This window comes from Rhinolophus hipposideros, assembly GCF_964194185.1.
Source record: "Rhinolophus hipposideros genome assembly, chromosome: X".
In the NCBI taxonomy this organism is placed as follows: domain Eukaryota; kingdom Metazoa; phylum Chordata; class Mammalia; order Chiroptera; family Rhinolophidae; genus Rhinolophus; species Rhinolophus hipposideros.
This window is the reverse complement of record NC_138046.1, coordinates 76,188,643-76,209,654: the sequence shown is the minus strand read 5'-3', so window position 1 is coordinate 76,209,654 and position 21,012 is coordinate 76,188,643. Positions and strand designations below refer to the sequence as shown.

Below are 21,012 nucleotides of genomic sequence, written 5' to 3'. Positions count from 1 at the left end.
GTGGCAGGGGGTGATCTGGAATTAGATAGTGGTGATGCTTGTACAACATTGTGAATATACTAAAAGCCAATGAATTGTGTACTTTAAAATGGCTAAAATGGTGAATTTTATGTTATGTTAATTTTATCTAAATGCAAAAACATTTAAATGCTTTCATGACTATCACAATAGAAAAAAGTAAGCATTATAATATCTCATTAACTATGTTTTTGGAGATATAACAAACTTCAGTCATCTTTGAAGAAAATTTTTATTAAGATGAATCCTGTAAAATTTTGTGGATACACATAATCAGAACTGCCTTTCTGAAATAGACGTTTGCATTTCTTTTAAAAATGGAATTACAATTTTATTTTTTCCCAAACTAGTAATAAAGTTACATTTGGGAAAAATAATTCTAACTCTTATCATTACATGAAAATAGTTCACCTTCTTTATAAAAGTAACCTAGAGAACCACAAGAACGTTTGAGGAAACTTTTTTTGGATCTTTCCACTTAATGAAATTGTCACATATATAGGAGTAAAATTAATTTCAAAATTTAATACATAACTTACACAAAGTTGAAAGTGTATTTTTTCTATATATTCTGCTACTACAATCACAAAGTTTATAGATAAAGGTTTCATGTTAGGAACTTTGTGGCTAATAATCAGTATGAAGATGTTCTGAAATTCAGTTGATACTAAGGAAAAGCTGCAGTTATAAAATATTTGATAAAAATATTCATCTCTATTAACATTACAACATGGAGGTACACATTACCAAATTACTGAAACTATATAGGGCAGCTTTAAATAATACTCTGAGACTCTTCTTTTTTTCCATCTTCTTTTTTGATCTCTTCTTTTTCGGCTACTTCTTTTTCAACTTCAGCCTTATTTTTATCTTCTTTCCCATCTCTTCCATCTTTCGTATCTCCTTTTCCATTTTTTTCTTTTCCATCTTCTTCCTGTTTTCCATCTTTGCCCTCTTTTTCATCTTCTTTCTCTTTCCCATCTTCCTCCTCATTTCTATCTTCATCTTTTTCCTCTTTTCCACGTTCCTCCTCTTTTGCATCCTCATCCTCTTTTCCATCTTCACCCTCTTTCCCATCTTCATCCTCTTTTCTGTCTTCTCCCTGTTTTTCATCTTCTTTATCTTTTTCACCTTCAGATTCATTGTCATCTTCTCTTTCCCCCTTTCCATCTTCACCCTCTTTTTCATCTCCTTTCTTCTTTTGGTCTTCTTCCTCTTTGCCATCTCCTTTCCCTTTTACATCTTCACCTTCTTTTTCATCTCCATTCTCTTTTTGGTCTTCTTCCTCTTTTCCGTCTTCTTTCTTTTTTCCATCTTCATCATTTTTTCCATCTTTGTCCTCTTTTGCATCTTCTCCTTTCTCTTCTTCCTTGATCTGATCTTCTCCATCTTTCTGATCTTTTTCATTTTTTTCTTCTGCTGCCACTGTTTTTTCCTTTTTTCCTCCCTCTTCTTCAACATCTTCAATTTTTTCTTCTTTTACTTCCTCACATTCCTTTTCAGGAGCTGGTGCCTATACGTATAGAGAAAAAACAAGATTGTATTTGTAAATTTAGAATTGTTTCCCCTAAATATTTAGACAGGATTACATCTGTTTTATAGAAATAATAAAACTTCCTTTACAAAAAAGTGATTTTCCCATGGAAAAGGCCTACTAAATGTCACATCACAAGGAAAAAAATTCTAAGAAATAGGATTAATTAATAACTTCACACAAATATACAAACAGATATTTGGAACAATAAATTCAGGAAAACTTATTTATGTAACTTCCATTATAAATGTGAAGAAATAGAGTAAATACAGAAAAATGATATATTTTCGTCATTTTGAGTAGCAATTCTCAATGAGTAGCATGCATGTAAACAAAAATACATTCCTTGAAGAAATAATATATTATGTTTCTATAACGGTGAAATTTAGGTTTCCTTTGTAAAAAGCTACTTGAAAAGTATTTTGCCATTTGTTATAGGATCACTTACAAAAGATTTTCCTTATATGCACAGGTTTGGTTTGTAGATTTGGCACTATATCCCATTTTCAGTGTTTTACTATAATACCTAAAAATATGTGGTATGCATTAAATATGCAAAGCAATACCTATTAGAAACATTTACATAATGAGTTCTTTTGCAATCTTTAGGGCAGGGAAAATTATGATCTGGAAAAGGGATTTACAAATAATCCACGTACTGATAAAAGAATTAGAAAATTAAATCTGTATTTAATGAGTCATTATATTAGTAGCATATCATGATCACTGGCATTGTTCTATTAATAGCAATGCTAAACCACTGCTCCCACTACCCATACATGGAAATCTCATATTTAAAGTTTCTTTCTTCTCCCCTTACTTACATTATATTATATGCTACAGACTGAATGCTTGTGTACCCCAAAATTCATCTAATGAAACCTAATCCCCCATGTGATGGTATTTGGAAGTAGGTCTTACGGGAGGTGATTAGGTTATGAGGGTAGAGCCCTTATGAATGTGATTAGTGTCCTTATAAAAGAGGTTCCAGAGAGCTCTTTGGCCCCTTTCATCATGACAGGAGAGAAGACTGTCATCTATAAATCAGGAAGCAGGTCCTTACCAGACACCAAAAATGCTGTTACCTTGATCTTGAACTTCCCAGCCTCCAGACTGTGAGAAATAGTTTCTGTTGTATATAAACCATCCAGTGTGTGGTATTTTCTTATAGCAGCCTGAATGGTCTAAGGCATTATAGAATGCCTCATTTAATGTTTTTCAACTTCTGAACTACAAGGCAAATAAGATTTCTTTCACTTGCACCCATTATTAAACTTTTAAATAGACAAATCTGTTAACATTGTAAGATACCTCTATAATTGTGGCTTCTCCATTTTCAGCATTTTCATTGTATTCTTCTTTAACAACTTCTTGCGTGGTTTCAGCTATTGTTTTGGTACTTGTATCTGTGGTTTTTTCCATCATATCAATTTTTGTTTTCATTTTCTGTCCAGCAGCACAAAATAAGAAAAACAAATATACCATCTAACTGGTTATTTATTAAACAGCCCCAGTTGTAATAATTTATGAAAAAAACTATAAAATACCTGTATAAACTTTAAATTGACAAAATTATCACTTGACATCTTCAGTTTCATTATAAACTGAAGCAATATTAAAAATGAATAATGTTCCTCTGATATAAATCAAATAAATTTTCTTTTAGATGAGAAGCAACAAGTTAAAATGCTGCTCAGGGTCAATTGCCAGCATCAGGTTAGACTTTGATAAATTATCTTTCTTTGACTAGAGAAGCCAGTTTATCTCTGTCATGTCTAATAATTAGCAACAAGGTTTTGCTGATTACAAAGCCTTCATTAGTAATAATTAAGAGAAATACTAGTGAGATTATCAATTTAGATATACTTGAAAGAGAATACATAGGTGATTCAATCTTTGTGTCTCCACGTTTTGGGATGACCTGAATCATGATTGTTTTATCAAGGAAACTCTATACCTAAGTATGTATGTAATAGAAAGTGTACTGGGTTAAGGGGTCAGAAAAATCTGTGTTTGATTTCTTTTCTGCTAGCCTTCAGGCAACTCTCAATAGTTGTTCTGTAGTTTAGCTACAATTTTGAGATGGTCGTGGGAGGAGGAAAGCATAGTGTTTATCTCCTCTGCCATCTTGATGGAACTCGTTCACATACATTATTGTTAAATGGACACAGTTAATTTCATATAGGCTTCTATGCTCTGATATGGCTTCTATGCTCTGATATCAAATCTGTGTTATTTGATATAAGGAGCAAATGATAAAATATATGTGAAATTACTTTAGAAACTGTGAAATGCAATGTAGATATGTCTTTACTCTTTTAACACATGAGAAACTGAAAGCCAAGGATAAAGTATTTTAAAGTACTTGATTATACAGTGTCTGTTTTATTCTAGCAATATCTTCTATTTTTAAAGGAAATAGACAGTGTTTACTATCTTCATAACCTATAAATTGAGTACCTAATTTTCTACAATAGTGACCTTGAAATGTGAAACAAAGAAAAAATAAAAAGAAACCTTCTCTTTTGTTGCTACTATTATTACTAAAACTTCTCTTGCCCTAGTTTTAGCAGTATCTTTTAGTCAAGGATTTTAAAGGATTTTACAAATATGACTATAATTTACTGTTTCTTCAACCACAAAATGATGGATTTAGATGACTCTAACGTTCCTCATAGCTTTAAACTTTTGATTTTAAGAATTTAAACAATCCTTAAAAGATCAATCATACCTCAGTTAAAACAGTTGAAAGAAAGAAATGAAACTGAATTATTGTCACACATTTACACATAAATAAATATAAATACAGGAGAAAAAGTGAACTTAATATTGAGGCTATTCTATTTCTAATGTCTTTAGCCAAATCAGAGCACAGAAGCCTATATGAAATTAACTGTGTCCATTTAACAATAATGTATGTGAACGAGTTCCGTCAAGATGGCAGAGGAGATAAACACTGTGCTTTCCTCCTCCCACGACCATCTCAAAATTGTAGCTAAACTACAGAACAACTATTGAGAGTTGCCTGAAGGCTAGCAGAAAAGAAATCCTATTACTAAAGATATACAGAAGAAGCCATGTTGAGACTGGTAGGGAGGGCAGAGATGCAGAACCAAATGGTCCCACATCCACGTATGGCAGTTAAAAATCAGGAGGGATATCTCAGCTGGGGAGGTTCCCACTGGGAAGCAAGGAGTCCCAGCCCCACATGAGGCTCCCAAGCCAAGGGTTCCAGTGTCTGCCAGGATGAGAAGTCCCCATAACTTCTAGCTGTGAAAACCAGTGGAGATTGTGGTTGAGTGAGATGGAGGGCTGCTGGAGTCCCAGGCATTTCCATTAAAGGGCCCAGGAAGGGACTTACTCACTGAAAGACTCATTTGTTGTGAGCTCCAGTGTTGAGGCAGCAATTCAAAAGGTGCCAGGGACATTTGGTGAGGAACTGAATTATCCAGCTTCAGGCCGAGAGCTGGAGGGACAGCTTTCTCCCAGACAGAAGTGCTGGAAGGTACCATTGTTCCTATGTCAAGCCCTCCCTTCACTCAGTGTGCAGAGGCAGGTGGCTGCCATACGCGAGTCTCCATCAACCTGGCTAACACTGTTTGCCCTGCCCTGATGATACCATGAGATCCCACCCACCCAACTTTGGGGCCCACCCAAGCCACTTCAAGTGGCTTTTCCATACAGCCTATCTTGGCTCATGCTCTGGACTTTCCCAAAATCTCTCCAAAGTTCACAAACCCCAAACAAGCAGTATCTGGCCTCAGTGTGCCCCGTTACCACTTTCTAAGCAGCCCCAAGCTTGGCACTAGTGGCACCTGACCTTGATTTACAGCTTGGACTCCCCCCTGTACCTTCAAGCCAGCCCAAGTGGAAACCATTTGTAGATCACTTTGTAATTCATACCAAGTGACCCTGGGCAGAGCATAGGGAGCAGCTGTCATGGGCCTACAACAGAGACCAACCAAAAGGCACCAGAACAAACACTCCTCGTGGCCAATTTCAGACCACACCAGAGCACCACTCAACCTCCTCCAAGAATGACAAATCCAAAGGGCAAACTGGGTAGGCACCAGAGGCCTACTGAAGCGAATCTTGCTCTGTAGGGTCAGCTCCTACACAACAGCTCCTCCACTGTAGTCATGGCCAGTCCTCACAACCCATCACCTGAGAATCAATCCCTCCCACTGATGTGCAAACAGCAACCAAGGCCCAACTACAAGAGGAGGGAACACACAACCCACAACCCACACAAGGGACACACCTGGAGCACCCAGCTCAGGTGATGAGGCAGACTGAACCCCTGGGTCACACATGACACCTACTACTTAAGGACACTGTACTAAGACAGGGAGACATAGCAGCTGTCCCTAATACATAGAAACAAACACAGGGAGGAATTCAAAATAGGGAAACACAAGAACATGTCCCAAATAAGAGAATAAAGCTCCATAAAAAGAACTAAATAGAATGGAGACAAGCAATCTCCCAGATGCAGGGTTCCAAATACTAGTTATAAGGATGCACAATGATCTCAGGGAGAACATCGACAGAGGAATAGGAAACATAAAAATGGAGCTAGAAAACAAAAGTCAGAAATAAGAACACAATAACTGAAATAAAGACTACATTAGAAGGAATCAACAGTAGATTAGATGAAGCAGAGAATCAGATCAGTGATTTAGAAGAGAAGGTAGCAGAAAACACATAATCAGAACAGCACAAAGAAAAAAGCATCCAAAAAATTGAGAATAGTTTAAGGCACCTCTGGGACATCACCAAGTGCACCGACATTCGCATCATAGGAGTACCAGAAGGACAAGTGAATTGAATGAAATTGCAAACCTTCTGAAGAGCAAAGAACTGAAGACCTATTTGAAGAAATACTGGTGGAAAACTTCATTACCCTGACAAATGAAAGAGACATACAATCCCAGAAATGGCAGAGTCCCAAACAAGATGAACCCAAACAGGCCCACAACAAGACACATTATAAATAAAACGTCAAAGTTTAAAGACAAAGAGAGAATCTTAAAAGCAGCAAGAGAAAAGCAGTTAGTTACCTACAAGGGAGATCTCATAAGCCTGTCAGCTGATTTCTTAACAGAAACTGCAGGCCAGAAGGGATTGGCAGGAAACATTCAAAGTGATAAAAAGCAAGGATTTAACAACCAAAGCTATCATTTAGAATTGAAGGGCAGATAAAGAGATCCCAGACAAGAAAAAAGCTAAAGAAGTTCATCATCACCAAACCAGTATTACAAGGAATCTTAGAGAGACTTCTTTAAGATGGAAAAAAATTAAAAATATGAATAATAAAATAGCAATAACTACATATCTATCAACAAAAATACTTTCAATGTAAATGGATTAATTTGCTCCAATCAAAAGATAGGGTGGTAAATGCATAAGAAAACAAGACCCTTACATATGCTGTCTAGAAGAGATTCACTTCAGATTGAAAGACACACATAGAATGAAAGGGATGGAAAAATGATATTTCAGGAAAATGGAAATGAAAAAATAAGAGCTGGGGTAGCAATACTTATACTAGAAAATAGACTTTAAAACAAAGGCTATAACAAGGGACAAAGAAAGACTCAGTAATCCCACCTACTTGAAGGGAACGTGGGCATCCATATGTTCATTGTAGCGTTGTGTACAATGGCCAAGATGTGGAGACAGTCTTGGTTTCTGTCGATGAATGAATGGATAAAGAGGAGGTGGTACATATATACAATGGAATATTGCTCTGCCATGGAAGGGAACGGGTGCTTGTCATCTGCAGAGGCATGGATGGACATGCAGGGTATTGTGCTAAATGGAGTATGTCAAACAAAGACAGATTGAATGTGATTTTGGTTACATGTGGAATCTAAAGAACAACATAAACAAATAAAACAGAAACAAACTCATAGATACAGAGAACATACTGATGATTGCTAGATGGGAGGGAGGTTGGGTGGGTAAAAAAGGAGAACAGATTAAGAAGTACAAATTTGTTGTTACAAAGTAGTCATGGGGATTTAGGGTAGAGCATAAGGAATATAGTAAAAAATATTGTAATAATGATGTGTGGTGTCAGAGGAGTACTAGATTTGTTGGGATGATAGGTAGGAGGGGGTTGGCAGCAGGCTGAAAAAGGTGAATGGATTAAGAAGTACAAATTGGTAGTTATAAAATAGTCATGGGGATGTAAAGTAAAGCATAGGGAATGTAGTCAATGATATGGTAATAACTATATAGTGACAAGTAGGTACTAGACTAATTAAGGGGATCACTTCTTAAATTACATAAATGTTAACCACTATGCTGTACACCTGAAATTAATATAAAATAATATTGATGTCAACTGTAATTGAAAAATTTAAAAACGGAGGTTCAAATTTCCAGGTATGAAACAAGTAAGTCATGGGGATGTAATGTACAACATAGGGAATACAGTCAATAATATTGTAATAATGTGTTATTTTGCCAGATGATTGCTGCACTTATGGCAATCACTTCTTTAGATATGTGAATATTCAGTAACTTTGGTGTACACCTGAAACTAATATAATATTGTATGTTAGCTCTATTTTAATAAAAATCTTAAAAAATAATACATTAAAGGGAATCAACAGTAGCTTAGATGAAGCAGAGAATCTAATCATGATTTGGATGATAAGGTAGCACAAAACAGCCAATCAGAACAGAAAAAGAAAAAAGAATCCAAAAAAATTGAGGATAGTTTAAGGGGCCTCTGGGCATCAAGCATACCAACATTTGCATCTTTGGGGTGCCACAAGGACAAGAAAGAGAGCAAGGAATTGAAAACCTATTTAAAGAAATAGTGATGGAAAACTTCCCTAACCTGCTCAGGAAAGAGACATACAAGCCTAGGAAGCACTGAGAGTCCCAAACAGGCCTATGCCAAGACACATCATAATAAAAATGTCAAAGGTTAAAGACAAAGAGATAATCTTAAAAGCAGCAATGGAAAGGCAGTTAGTTACCTACAAGGGAGCTCCCATAAGACTATCAGCTGATTTATTAACAGAAACTTTGCAGGCCAAAAGGCATTGGCATGAAATATTCAGTGATGAAAAGCAAGGACCTACAACCAAGACTACTCTACCCAGCATAGCTATCATTTAGAATTGAAGGACAGATGAAAACTTCTTAGACAATGAAAAGCTAAAGGAGTTCATCACCAACAAACCAGTATTAGAAGAAATGTTGAAGGGACTTCTTGAAAAAGAAAAAAGATAAAAAACATGAATAATAAAATAGCAGTAACTACATATCTCTCAACAATTACTTTAAATGTAAATGGATTAAATTTTCCAATCAAAAGACATAGGGTGGCTGAATGGATAAGAACAAGATCCTTAAATACACTGCCTAGAAGAGACTCGTTTCAGACTGAAAGACACAGAGTGCAATTAAAGGGATGGAAAAATATATTCCTGAAAATGAAATTAAAAAAAAAGTTGGGGTAGCAATACTTATTTCAAACAAAACAGACTTTAAAACAAAGGCTGTAACAAAAGACAGGATGTGGGGACAGAGCCAGGGGTGCAGTTTCCAGGCTCTCTGCCTCACGTGGAAAGATGTTGGCTCAGGTAGTAAACAGCCATCAACTGTGATAGGATGGCCATTAGCTGTGGCTAGTTGGCCGTCAGCTGTAACCAGTGAGCCATTGGCCACTAATATAACTGCTGTGTCTACGAAAATGGGGGCTAGCAAGAAGATGGTGGCTGAGCTAGCAAGCGCAGATTGCAGCTAGCAAGTGGCGGAGTGAGGGTTGCAGATTGTGTGTCTCCTGTTTCCTGTGTCTCCAACCCAGCCACCAGCGGGAATATAGTGGTGTGACTCCCCTATCTATGGCTCTGTGGGTGTTCCTTTTTGGCCTCACCATGTCCTGCGTTCTTATGTGGCGAGCAGGAGCTTACACCCCACATCACACCCCGCATGATACCGGGTAATCCCACTTGTGGTATTTTTCTGAAGAAGCCAAAACACTATTTCAAAGGGACATGTATATCCATATATTCATTGAAGCATTATTTACAATAGCCAATATACGGAGGTAACCTGGGTGTCCATCAATGGTGAATGGACAAAGAAAAGGTAGTGCATATATACAATGGAATATTACTCAGCCGTAAAAAAAGAATGAAATCTTGCTATCTGCGACAACATGGGTGGACCTAGAGGGTATGGTGCTGAGTGGAGTAAGTCAGACAGAAAAAGGCAAATGCCATATGATTCACTTATATGTGGAATCTAGAGAATCTAATGAACAAACAAGAGACAGGTAATAGGAATGGCGGCAGCGAGGTGGTCTTCTTGAGTTCTCCTCCTGTACTTACCACAAATCGAACATTTATAACCCATCAAAGGACACTCAGCTCATCACACAGTACAGCTAAGAGACTCATACGAGGATTACCTGCAGGTGGGCAAATTGGGCGAGCAGGGGAAGAGGGAAGGGAGCAGAGTGGAGACGTGGCCTGCGGCTGCAGAGACGCAGGGGATCCCAGGACAGAACAGAGAACACAAAAGCCAGGAGGTGGGCTCTGTCCCACAGCTGATCTCTCCCGCCGAGAGAGCAGGGTATCCAGTGTTTTAGGCAGTAACCTCAGCTGAGACCTCCAGCTGGGCCCTAGATCGGACAAAGGACATAAACACCATACCTGGGCCCCCTCACCCACTCTCCCAATCCTACGCCCGCCCTTCCAGAGACTCAAACTGGCCCCTGAACTAAGGAGTAGTGTCAGATTACAGAGGAGCCATAGTGCTCAGAATCTCAGAAGACCCATCTTGCAGCTGTGACCCAGGGAAGAGGCTGGGAATAGTATGATACTGCTGGACTGGGAGAGAGAAAACCCCTCCATACCCAGCCCCCACCTCTTCTGGCCTGCGTAGGGCAGGGCAATTACAACTGCATAGACACTCCCAGGGGTCAGCAGTAGGCAACAGATGCAGCTCTGGGCTTTCAGCAGCTCAGAAATCTACCGCCCTCCACACACACACACACACACACACACACACACACAGAGAAGTGCCCTAAGACTCAGCAGACCTGGGGACAGGGCTGGTTGGGTTACTCTCAGTGCACATACGTGCAGGCAAGAGCAGAAACTGCACTGATTTTGTAAAAAGTACCATCCAGACCCCATAGCCCCTCTCATCTAAAACTGCAGTCCCAGGGTCACTCTGGACACCAGGTGACCAGCTCTGCCTGCACAAGACGCAGAGGACTCTTCGGTACAGCAGAGGATACCCTGGAAATTACTTTGTGGGCTTAAGCCAAGACTGGCCCTGCTTTTTTTGTTTTCCTTGTTTTTTGTATTTTTGACATTTTTGCCTGGGTTATCAGTTGTTTTTACATGTGAGTGTATTTGGTGTTTTCTTTGTTGTTGTTGTTGTGCTTGGTGATTTACTTTGTTCTGAAATTGCAGTACACCAGGGCCCAGCTCGAGAGGCACAAGAGTCAACATACCCAGAGGCCAATTCCATACCAAACCAGAGTATTACCAAGTTTGACCTTCAGTGGCACACCCAGAGGGAATTCTCTACAGAAACAAGAGGCTATAGGGGCCAAACTTAATTTGAGCGGTCAACCCTCATGCAGCAGAACATCCACTGTGGGCAGAGCCAAGTCTCACAACCAGTCAGACTAGGAGTCAATCCCACCTACAGAGAAGCAAAAAGCAATTAAAGATCAACTTTAACAGGACAATATACACAACACAAGAGTCACCTTTGGAGCACATGCACAGGAGAAGAAGGAAGTGGTGCAAGTCAAATGTAAAGGACACACTACATAAGGTAACTCAGCAAAAACCAAGAACCCAAGGGGATCTACCTAATTCAAAGCAAACACAGAGAGCCAGCCAGAATGGGGAAACAAAGAAACATATCCCAAATGAAAGAACAGAAGAAACCTCCAGAATTTTAACCATATGATACAGAGGTAACAAACCTATCAGACACAGAGTTCAGAACACTGATGATAAGAATGTTTAAGGAGCTTAGTGACAACATAAAGAAGGATAGAGAAATCACAATGAACAACCAATTAGAACTACAGGATACAAAAACTGAAAAAAAGAACACACATGAAGGAATTACCAGCAAGCTAGATGAAGCAGAGGATCAACTCAGCGACTTAGACAAAGACAAGTTAGCAGAGATCACCCAAATGGAACAAGAAAAAGAAAAAAGAATACAAAACAATGAAAACAGTTTAAGAGAACTCTGGGATAACATCAAGTTCAACAACATGCACATTATAGGAATAACAGAAGCTGAAGAGAAGAAGCAAGGGATCGAGAACATATTTGAATAATGTCCAAAAACTTCCCTAACCTGGTGAAGGAAACCGACATACAAGCCTAGGAAGTGCAGGGAGTTCCAACCAGGATAAACCCAAACAGGTTCATACCAAGTCACATAAAGACAAAGAGACAATACTAAAAGCAGCAAGAGAAAGACAGCGGGTTACATGCAAGGTTAACTCCTGTAAGACTATCAAATGACTTTTCTACAGAAACATTGAAGGCCAGGAGGGAGTGGCAGGAGGTACTCAAAGTGATGGAACACAAAGGCCTACAACCTAGATTGCTTTATCCAGTAAGGTTATCATTTAAAATTGAAGGAGAGATAAAGAGCTTCCCAGAAAAGAATAACCTAAAGGAATTTATTACCACAAAGCCAGCATTGCAGGAAATATTAAAAGGGCTTCTGTAAACAGAAGAAAGATGAAAACAATCTAACTACAAATTTAAAAATGGCAATAACTATGTACCTATCAATGATCACTTTAAATGTAAATGGATTAAATGCTCCAATCAAAAGACATAGGGAGGCTGATGGATAAAAAAGCAAGATCCTTGTATATGCTGTATACAAGAGACTCACCTGAGATCAAAATACTCACACAGGCTGAAAGTCAAGGGTTGGAGTAAGATATTTCATGCCAATGGAAATGAGAAAAAAGCTGGAGTTGCAATACTTATATATGACAAAATAGACTTTAAAATAAATAACATACTAAAAGACAAAGATGGGCACTATAAAATAATAAAGGAATCGATCCAACAAGAGGACATAACCCTAGTACACATCTATGTACCCAACATAGGAGCACCTAAATATATAAAACAGATATTGACTGACATAAAGACAGAGATCAACAGTAACACTATCATAGTAGGGGACTTCAACACACCTCTGACAACAAGGGACAGGTCTTCCAGACAGAAACTCAATATGGAAACAATAGCCTTAAATGACACATTGGACCACTTGGTTTTAATCAAGATTTTCAGAGCATTTCAACCTAAAGCTGCAGAACACATATTCTTCTCAAGCGCACATGGAACATTTTCCAATATAGACCAAATGTTAGGCCACAAAACAAGTCTTGATAAATATAAGAAAATTGAAATCATACCAGTCGTCTTCTCTGACCACAGTGCTATGAAATTAGAAATGAACTACAGGAAAAAATACTGGAAGACACACCAATTCATGGAGGCTGAATAACATGCTACTAAAAAATGAATGGGTCAACCATAAGATCAAGGAAGAAATCAAAAGATATCTTGAGAAAAATGAAAATGAAAACACAATGACCCAAAATCCATGGGATGCAGAAAAAGCAGTCCTAAGAGGGAAATTCATAGCATTGTAGGCCTACCTAAAGAAACAAGAAAAGTCACTAATCAATAGTTTATCTTCATACTTAAGGGATTTCGAAAAAGAAAAGAAAAGTAAGCCCAAAGGATGTACAAGGAATGAGATAATAAAGATAAGAGTAGAAATAAGTGAAACAGAGACCAGAAAAACAATACAAAAGATCAATGAATCCAAGAGTTGTTTTTTAAACAAAATCGACAAACCTTTAGCCAGACTCATCAAAAAAAGACGGAAGACACAAATTAACAAAATCAAAAATAAAAGAGGAGAAGTGACAACAGACACCACAGAAATACAGAAAATTTCAAGAAATTACTGTGAGCAACTATATGCCAATAAATTAGACAATCTGGAAGAAATGGACAATTTTCTAGAAGCATGCAACCTTCCAAATCTAACTCAAGAAGAAACAGAAAACCTGAATAGACTGATTACCACCAGGGAAATTGAATCGGTAATCAACAATCTCCCAGCAAACAAAAGTCCTGGACCAGATGGCTTTACAGGTGAATTTTACAAAACATTCAAAAAGAATTATCACCTATTCTCCTCAAGCTATTCCAAAAAATCCAGAAGGAGGAAAGGCTCCCAAACACTTTTTACGAGGCCACTATCACCCTGATCCCAAAATTACACAAGGACACTACAAAAATAGAACACTATAGGCTGATATCTCTAATAAACATAGATGCAAAAGTCCTCAAAAAATATTAGTAAACATAATTCAGCAATGCATTAAAAAGATCATACAGCATGATCAATTGGGATTCATTCCTGGTTTACAAGGGTGGTTCCACATCTGCAAATCAATTAATGTGATACATCACATTAACAAAATGAAAAATAAAAATCATATGCTCATGTCAATAGATGCAGAAAAGGCATTTGACAAAATCCAGCAGCCATTTATGATAAAAACCCTTAAGAAAGTGAGAATTGAGGGACCATATCTCAACATAATAAAGGCCATATATGATAAACCCACAGCTAACATCATACTCAATGGGGAAAAGCTAAACCCATTCCCCTTAAGATCAGAAACAAGGCAAGGCTGCCACTTTCTCCACTTCCATTCAACATGGTGCTGGAAGTTCTAGCCACAGCAATCAGACAAGAAAAAGAAATAAAAGGCACCCACATTGGTAAGGAGGAAGTAAAATTGTCATTATATGCAGATGACATGATACTATAGACAGAGAACCCTGAAGACTCCACCAAAAAACTATTAGAACCGATGAATGAATTTATTAAAGTAGCAGGACACAAAATTAATATTCAGAAATCAGTTGCATTTGTACATACCAATAATAAAATATCAGAAAGTGAAATTAAGAAAACAATCCCATTTACAATTGCTTCAGACTATAAAATACCTGGGGATAAATTTAACCAAAGTAAAAGATCTTTACTCAGAAAATTATAAGACACTGAAGAGAGAAATTTAAAAAAGATATAAATAGATGGAAACACATACCATTCTCATGGATAGGAAGAATTAACATAGTTAAAATGTCCATACTGCCTAAGGCAATATACAGATTGAACGCAATTCCTATCAAACAACCAAGGACATTTTTCACAGAAATAAAACATACAATCCTAAAATTTATATGGAACCATAAAAGACCCCGGATCGCCTCGGCAATCTTGAGGAATAAGAACAAATTGGGAGGTATAACGGACGGTACCTGACATCTAACTATACTACAAGGCTACAATAATCAAAACAGCATGGTATTGGCATAAACAGACTCATAGATCAATAGAACAGAATAAAGAGCCCAGAAATAAATCCATGTCTTTATGACCATTCAATCTATAACAATGGAAGCAAGAACTTTTGGTGGGGTAAAGACAGTCTATTCAATAAATGGTGCTGGGAAACCTGGACAGACACATGCAAAAAATGAAGCTAGACCACCTCCTTACACCATATACAACAATAAATTCAAAATGGATTAAAGACTTAAATGTAAGATCTGAAACCATAAAATTCCTAGAAAATATAGCAAGAAAGCTTACAGATATTACCTGGAGTAAGATTTTTACTGACATATCACCTCGGGCAAGTGAAGTAAGAGAAAAAATAAACATGTGAGATTACATCAAACTGAAAAGTTTTTTTCACAGCAAAGAAACCATCAGTAAAGCAAAATGGCATCCTACCGAATGGGAGAAGATATTTGCCAATGATGTATCCGATAAGGGGTTAATATCACAAATTTATAAAAAAACTCACTCAACTCAACTCCAAAAAGCAAACAACCCAATTAAAAAATGGGCAGAGGACACGAAGAGACGTTTTTTCTAAAAAGGACATACAGATGGCAAACCGACATATACAAAAATGCTCAGCCTCACTAATCATTAGAGAAATGCAAATAAAAACCACAATGAGATACCACCTCAGCCCAGTCAAATGGCCATCATCAATAAATCAACAAACAACAAGTGCTGGCAAGGATTTGGAGAAAAGGGAACCCTTGTGCACTGTTGGTGGGATTGCAGATTGGTGCAGCTACTGTGGAAAACAGTACGGAGGTATCTCAAAAATCTGAAAATGGAAGTACCTTATGATCCAGCAATTCCACTCCTGGTACCTATCTGGAGAAATCCAAAACTCTAATTCAGAAAGATTTATGCATCCCTATGTTTATTGCAGCACTATACACAATAGCCAAGACATGGAAACAACCAAAATGACCATCGGTAGATGGCTAGATTAAGAAACTGTGGTACATTTATACAATGGAGTATTACGCAGCCATAAAGAAGAATGAAATCTTACCACTTGCAACAATATGGATGGACCTAAAGAACATTACGTTAAATGAAATATGTCAGACAGAGAAAGACAAATACCATATGATCTCACTTACATGTGGAATCTAAAGAAAAGAATAAATGAATGAACTAATCAGAAACAGTCTCAGAGACATAGAAGAAAAACTGAGGGTTGCTGGATGTGATGGGAGGTGGGGATAAGGGGGAAGGTGAGGGGATTAGAAAGCACTGTTGGTAACCACAAGATTGCCACAGTGATACGAAACGAATTTGGGAATGTAATCAATAATGTAGTAAAGATTTTGTATGGTATCTGATGGACACTTGTCTCATTAGGGAGACCACCTCAGGGATGATGTAGATGCCTGATCAGTGCACTGTACACCTGAAGCTGAAGCTGAAAAATGAATATCAACTATAATTTTATATATGTGTATATATATGTATATATATACACATAGATATGTATATATATACATATATATGTATATATATGGTTACAAGAAGCAGAGTACAGCATTAGGAACAGAGATAGTGGAAATTTAATGGCTGTGTGAAATGTCAGAGGGATAGTGGATGGGGGAGGGGAGTTGTCACTTTGTGAGGAATATAAATGATAAATGTCTAACTAGTACACTGTTTTGTGCACTTGAAACTAATAATTTGAAATAATTGAAACTAATAATTTATAAGTTATTGTTTGTTTGTTTGTTTGTTAGCACTTGAAACTAATAATTTGAAATAATTGAAACTAATAATTTATAAATTATTGTTTGTTTAAAACAAACAAACAAAACAGGAATATGCTAATAGATACAAAGAGTATTTTGATGGTTACTGGACTGGGAGGTGGGGCTGGGAGGATGCGTAAAGGGGGCAAGGGATTAAGAGGTACAAATTGGTATAAACACAAAATAGTCACAAGGATGTAGAGTATGGCATGAGGAATATAGTTAGTATTGTAATTACTATGTATGGTGAAAGATGAGTACTAGATTTATTGGGGTGATCACTTCATAAGTTACATAAATGATTAATTACTGTGTTGTACACCTGACAGTAACATAATACGGTATGTCACCTGTAATTGAAAAATTGAAAAAAAAATGCATGTGAAAGCCCTCTGAAAACTGTAATGCTAGTTACTATCATTAAAAAGCATTACTTTGGTCACTACAGTTTACATGTTTTCTTTCCCCAGGAAGATTGGTATATGATGTCAAAAACATTACATTTCATGGGTCTATTCAACTAAAATTTTGTTTTTGTCCCCGAGTAATGAAAATGCCAAAATACAGTGAACAAACAAATATCCCCTTCTCAAAGGGATTACGTGTATCATAGAGTATAATGTCAAATATTACTAACTGAACAGAAAATAAAAACAGCAAAATAATCAGGTGTGTGCTTTTCCAAATCATTATTTCTGAAGAAAAGAATTTTCTCTCAATATTGCATTAATATTTACCCTTGTAGTTGATGTTCTTTTGGACTTCAACTCTGGCATAATGGGCACAGGCAACTGCATCACAAAACAGAAGTCATGGGGGAAAAGGGAAGAAATAATTGAAGAAGGATCACTGACAATGAAATTCAACCTCCTAATTATAATAAATGGGTATAGTTCAAACCGAGCAGTAGAAAGAAAGCATTTCCTTGATGTTAAAGATTTTTCTTAAAATGTTAAAAATAAATCTTGTATTAAATATAGTATTGTCCAGGATTACCTGAATTTTAAAATGACAATTTTGCAATACAAAGGCAGCTTTTTAAAAAGGCTACTTACAGCAGACAGTCTGGCTGATCTTCTCTTTGGCTATAAGTGAAAAAACATTATCAGTTAAGAGAATTATGTATACATGAAATTAGAATTATTTATATTCTGGTGAAAATATTTAGTGTAGCATTATGTAAATATTGTTATTAAAGAATTATGAGCTAGATTATAAAATATCATAGTAGAAACATAAGTTTTGATTTTTCCCTCTTAGATTCTTCATACAGCTAAGGAAAACAAAATCCCAAATTAAACTTCAATTGTCGGGTTAAATGAACACAATGGCTAGTAACAAGCAGCATATTTAGAAATGAAAATATAGCCCCTTATTGTAGACTAACAAAACAATTATTTTGCTTAAAAGGAAGAAACTCTCTCCAGATCTTATCACAGTAAGGTTCTAAATTTCAAGAAAATTGGAGTTTTCAATACCTGTTACATTTCTGAGAGCTAACTGGCATACAGTAGTGGTACTCATGGTAAAATATACTAACCAGCATCTATTTTTCAGTTGCTTATGAGTCTCAAGTTTCCAAAACGAGTGTATTTTTTTGGGACAGATTTTAAAACTAAAGAAACTCACCTCCTGCCTCATATCACCTTGACCGGCGGCCTATACAAAAGAGAAAACCATACAAGAATAAGGTCATTGATATAAACATACAGATCAGAAAATACTGCTTATGGATTATAGTTGCAATATAACTGCTTATGACTTTTTCCTGGATTCCCGTTCAAGTAGCTGCGTTCTTCCTAGTAGCAAGCTACATACTGCTGTCTACTAATGTGCAAATATGCACCAAGATGCAAGTGCCTTCTCAAGACATAAGTTTACACAAATGATAGTTAATTTCACCCTTTTGTTTACATTGCATGTTCTAAAAACAAACCTTTTTAATTTTAATATCCACCTGCTGTAGCCAGTGTTAAAGCCAAGGAAGTGTGAGGGCGGGCAGAATGAAAGCGAAGTTTCATGCAATTTCCCTGTTTTTCCTTGTTTGACATGCAATTGTATTTATCTGACCCTTCCTATAAACTCTGGACTATCCTCCCCTCCAAGCTCTGCATACAAGAACTACAACCCCCACAATGCTTTGGAGGGGGGGACCTCTTTGTTACAACGTCAATGCGTTATTCTGAGGAACCAGCCGCGTTTTTAAAACTTCCCGCCACTACCTGCTACAAGGTTGCTGTCAGCTCTGTAAAATAGTAAGACCTATTTATTGCACAAGACTAGAAACGCGCAGTGGCGGGAATCTCAGGAAGGGGGATGGTGTTTAGAAACCACTGCTTTCCGTGTCATCTCTCTATCCTGGGAATTATAAAACTGTTGCACGATTCATACCACAGCCCTAGAGCACCAGGGAATTTCGTTCTTATTCCTATGTTCTAGAAATAGGGAAGGCGAATGGATAAACAGCAATATCAAAACATTCATAAATTGGCACAGCGTTTTATAATTTTATCAAGCACGAAACAACGTTCAATTTCACTGCTAAAGAACCCCCCCCCCTTTCGCAAAACAAGCACCGAACGTGAATTTATTTCCCGTCCAAAAGGGGAGCCACGAATTGTGAAGTGAAGCTTTGCAGGATATCTGTAGCCCTTGAATAGTTCAGATCAATTCCGCATGTCTAAAGTGGCCAAATCCATGCTATCCCAACATCAATAATAGTTTACACCTTTAGACAGAGTTTGGAGAGCCCCAGGTCTCTCAACCCTAAAGTTGCTAATTACAGCGGTGAATCTTTCCCTTCTCTAGGACAGTTTGAAGTCTGCGCCGCCTAATGGCACAGGATTACCACTGCATAGCCATCTGGCATGACAAGAAGTGGAGGAGGGAAGGGGGAAAAAAGGAAAAAGAAAACGGGAAGAACAAAGGCAAATATGGGAGAAAGCCATGGCTTTCGTTCCCCCAAAAGGGACGGTTCCCAGAGAAAAGCCGGAGGCTGAGGAGGAAACTGGTGCCTGGAAGTGTGGTTGGGAGAAGTGTTCTCCAATAGGGTAAGCGGAGGAAGGGGGGTGGGGTAGGAAGCGACAGCACAGCGCTATGGCTGTTTGTAATTCAGCATGGAGACACCTCTTAAGCGATTCTTTTCCTTAAACAAAACAAGTCAAAAGTGAACTACCAGTTGCATGGGAAACCATCCTAAACCTTACACCAACCGTCCTTTGCCATTCCCTCCCATTCCACTCAATACATCTCAAAGTCGAACTAGAAGCCAAAATGCTTTAAAAAAAAATCTCTGCCGATTAGAAAATATGTATTTCAGTCGCTAATCCCCTTTCTATCTTCCCATTTCACTTACCTTTCTTTTGGGCATTGTTGCAGCTCTCTACAGGAGATCTTAACAGTCAGCAGAAAAAAAGCCAAAAGCAGTCTCTGCCCGCTCGGAGAGCAACTGAGTTTTCAATGAACTAATTGCAGCACGACCTGGACTCGCCTCCCCAGTCCAAAAAAAAAAAAAAAATCCTTCGCATTGGCAACATTAAACACACCAAGACGCAACCAAACTACGCGAATGGTTAGCTGGAGTGGGAGCCAGATTAGAGTGACAGGCTATCAGGCCAATAGAGGAGGTAACCAGCCCAGGGGGTGTGGCCAACGGACTTGCCCGAAGCTCCTGTCTACGGCAGGCTCCGACTGCTGATGGGGTGGAGAGCACGCGGACTTTGTAGACTCAAAGTGCTCAAGCATAAGACCAGCGAGAAAGCCAGAGTAGTCTAGATCAGTTTTTTTTTTCTTTTATATTATAATGACAGGATAAAGTCACTGCAGTTGCTTTCTTCAGTCTCCCGAACTCTCCACTTTTACTTCGTCCCCTGGTGGGGCGGGTGGGGAGGGAGTTCTTTTGAGACCCGGTTGAGCGTAGGCTCCGGTTTTTCTATTATACCTTTGGCAAGAGGCTGGAAATGAACTGAGGGAAGCATTCATTCAAAAAGTAGAAAAGAGTGAAGCAGAATTGTGGTTCTGGCATGAGGATGGTGTCAAAATGGCTCGTCTCCCACAATTAGAAACAAAACTGGGAGCTGGAAGAGTAGGAGATACCTGAAGGCGGGGACACCAGATAACGTTATCCCACTTGGTGGGAGTCCACCAATAATTCGATGGGGCCCCCGCGTGAAGTTCGTAGTAACAGAGGTCTATCCAGAGGAAAAGTGCTGATTCAATGGATTTTGAATCCAAAGGTGGTGTTTAGGGAAGAGACGTGGG

At 37.9% G+C, this 21,012-nt stretch overlaps 1 protein-coding gene across 2 annotated transcripts; it reads right to left on the bottom strand.

Annotated features, from left to right (window-relative positions):
- Nucleotides 1-238: 238 nt before the first annotated feature.
- HMGN5 (high mobility group nucleosome binding domain 5) lies at nt 239-20,273 on the bottom strand. 2 transcript variants are annotated; one of them, XM_081042479.1, is made up of 6 exons: nt 20,108-20,273; nt 18,382-18,411; nt 17,808-17,837; nt 17,490-17,543; nt 2,864-2,998; nt 239-1,531 (listed from the first exon to the last, which is right to left on the bottom strand). In XM_081042479.1, exons 1-6 carry the CDS (start codon nt 20,120-20,122, stop codon nt 794-796), a joined length of 1,002 nt encoding a protein of 333 aa, XP_080898605.1. In that variant the 5' UTR covers nt 20,123-20,273; the 3' UTR covers nt 239-793. The 2 variants fall into 2 exon arrangements, with proteins under 2 accessions (XP_080898605.1, XP_080898606.1); XM_081042480.1 differs by lacking the exons at nt 2,864-2,998; nt 17,490-17,543 and having other exon boundaries at nt 20,108-20,230.
- Nucleotides 20,274-21,012: the final 739 nt, after the last annotated feature.

Excerpts from the sequence above, each read along its gene's own strand:
- HMGN5 (XM_081042479.1), bottom strand. Across the intron at positions 17,544-17,807 it reads GATCAGCCAGACTGTCTGCT|TTGCCTGTGCCCATTATGCC; the intron begins GTAAGTAGCCTT and ends TTTGTGATGCAG. Across the intron at positions 1,532-2,863 it reads GAGAAGCCACAATTATAGAG|GCACCAGCTCCTGAAAAGGA; the intron begins GTATCTTACAAT and ends CTATACGTATAG.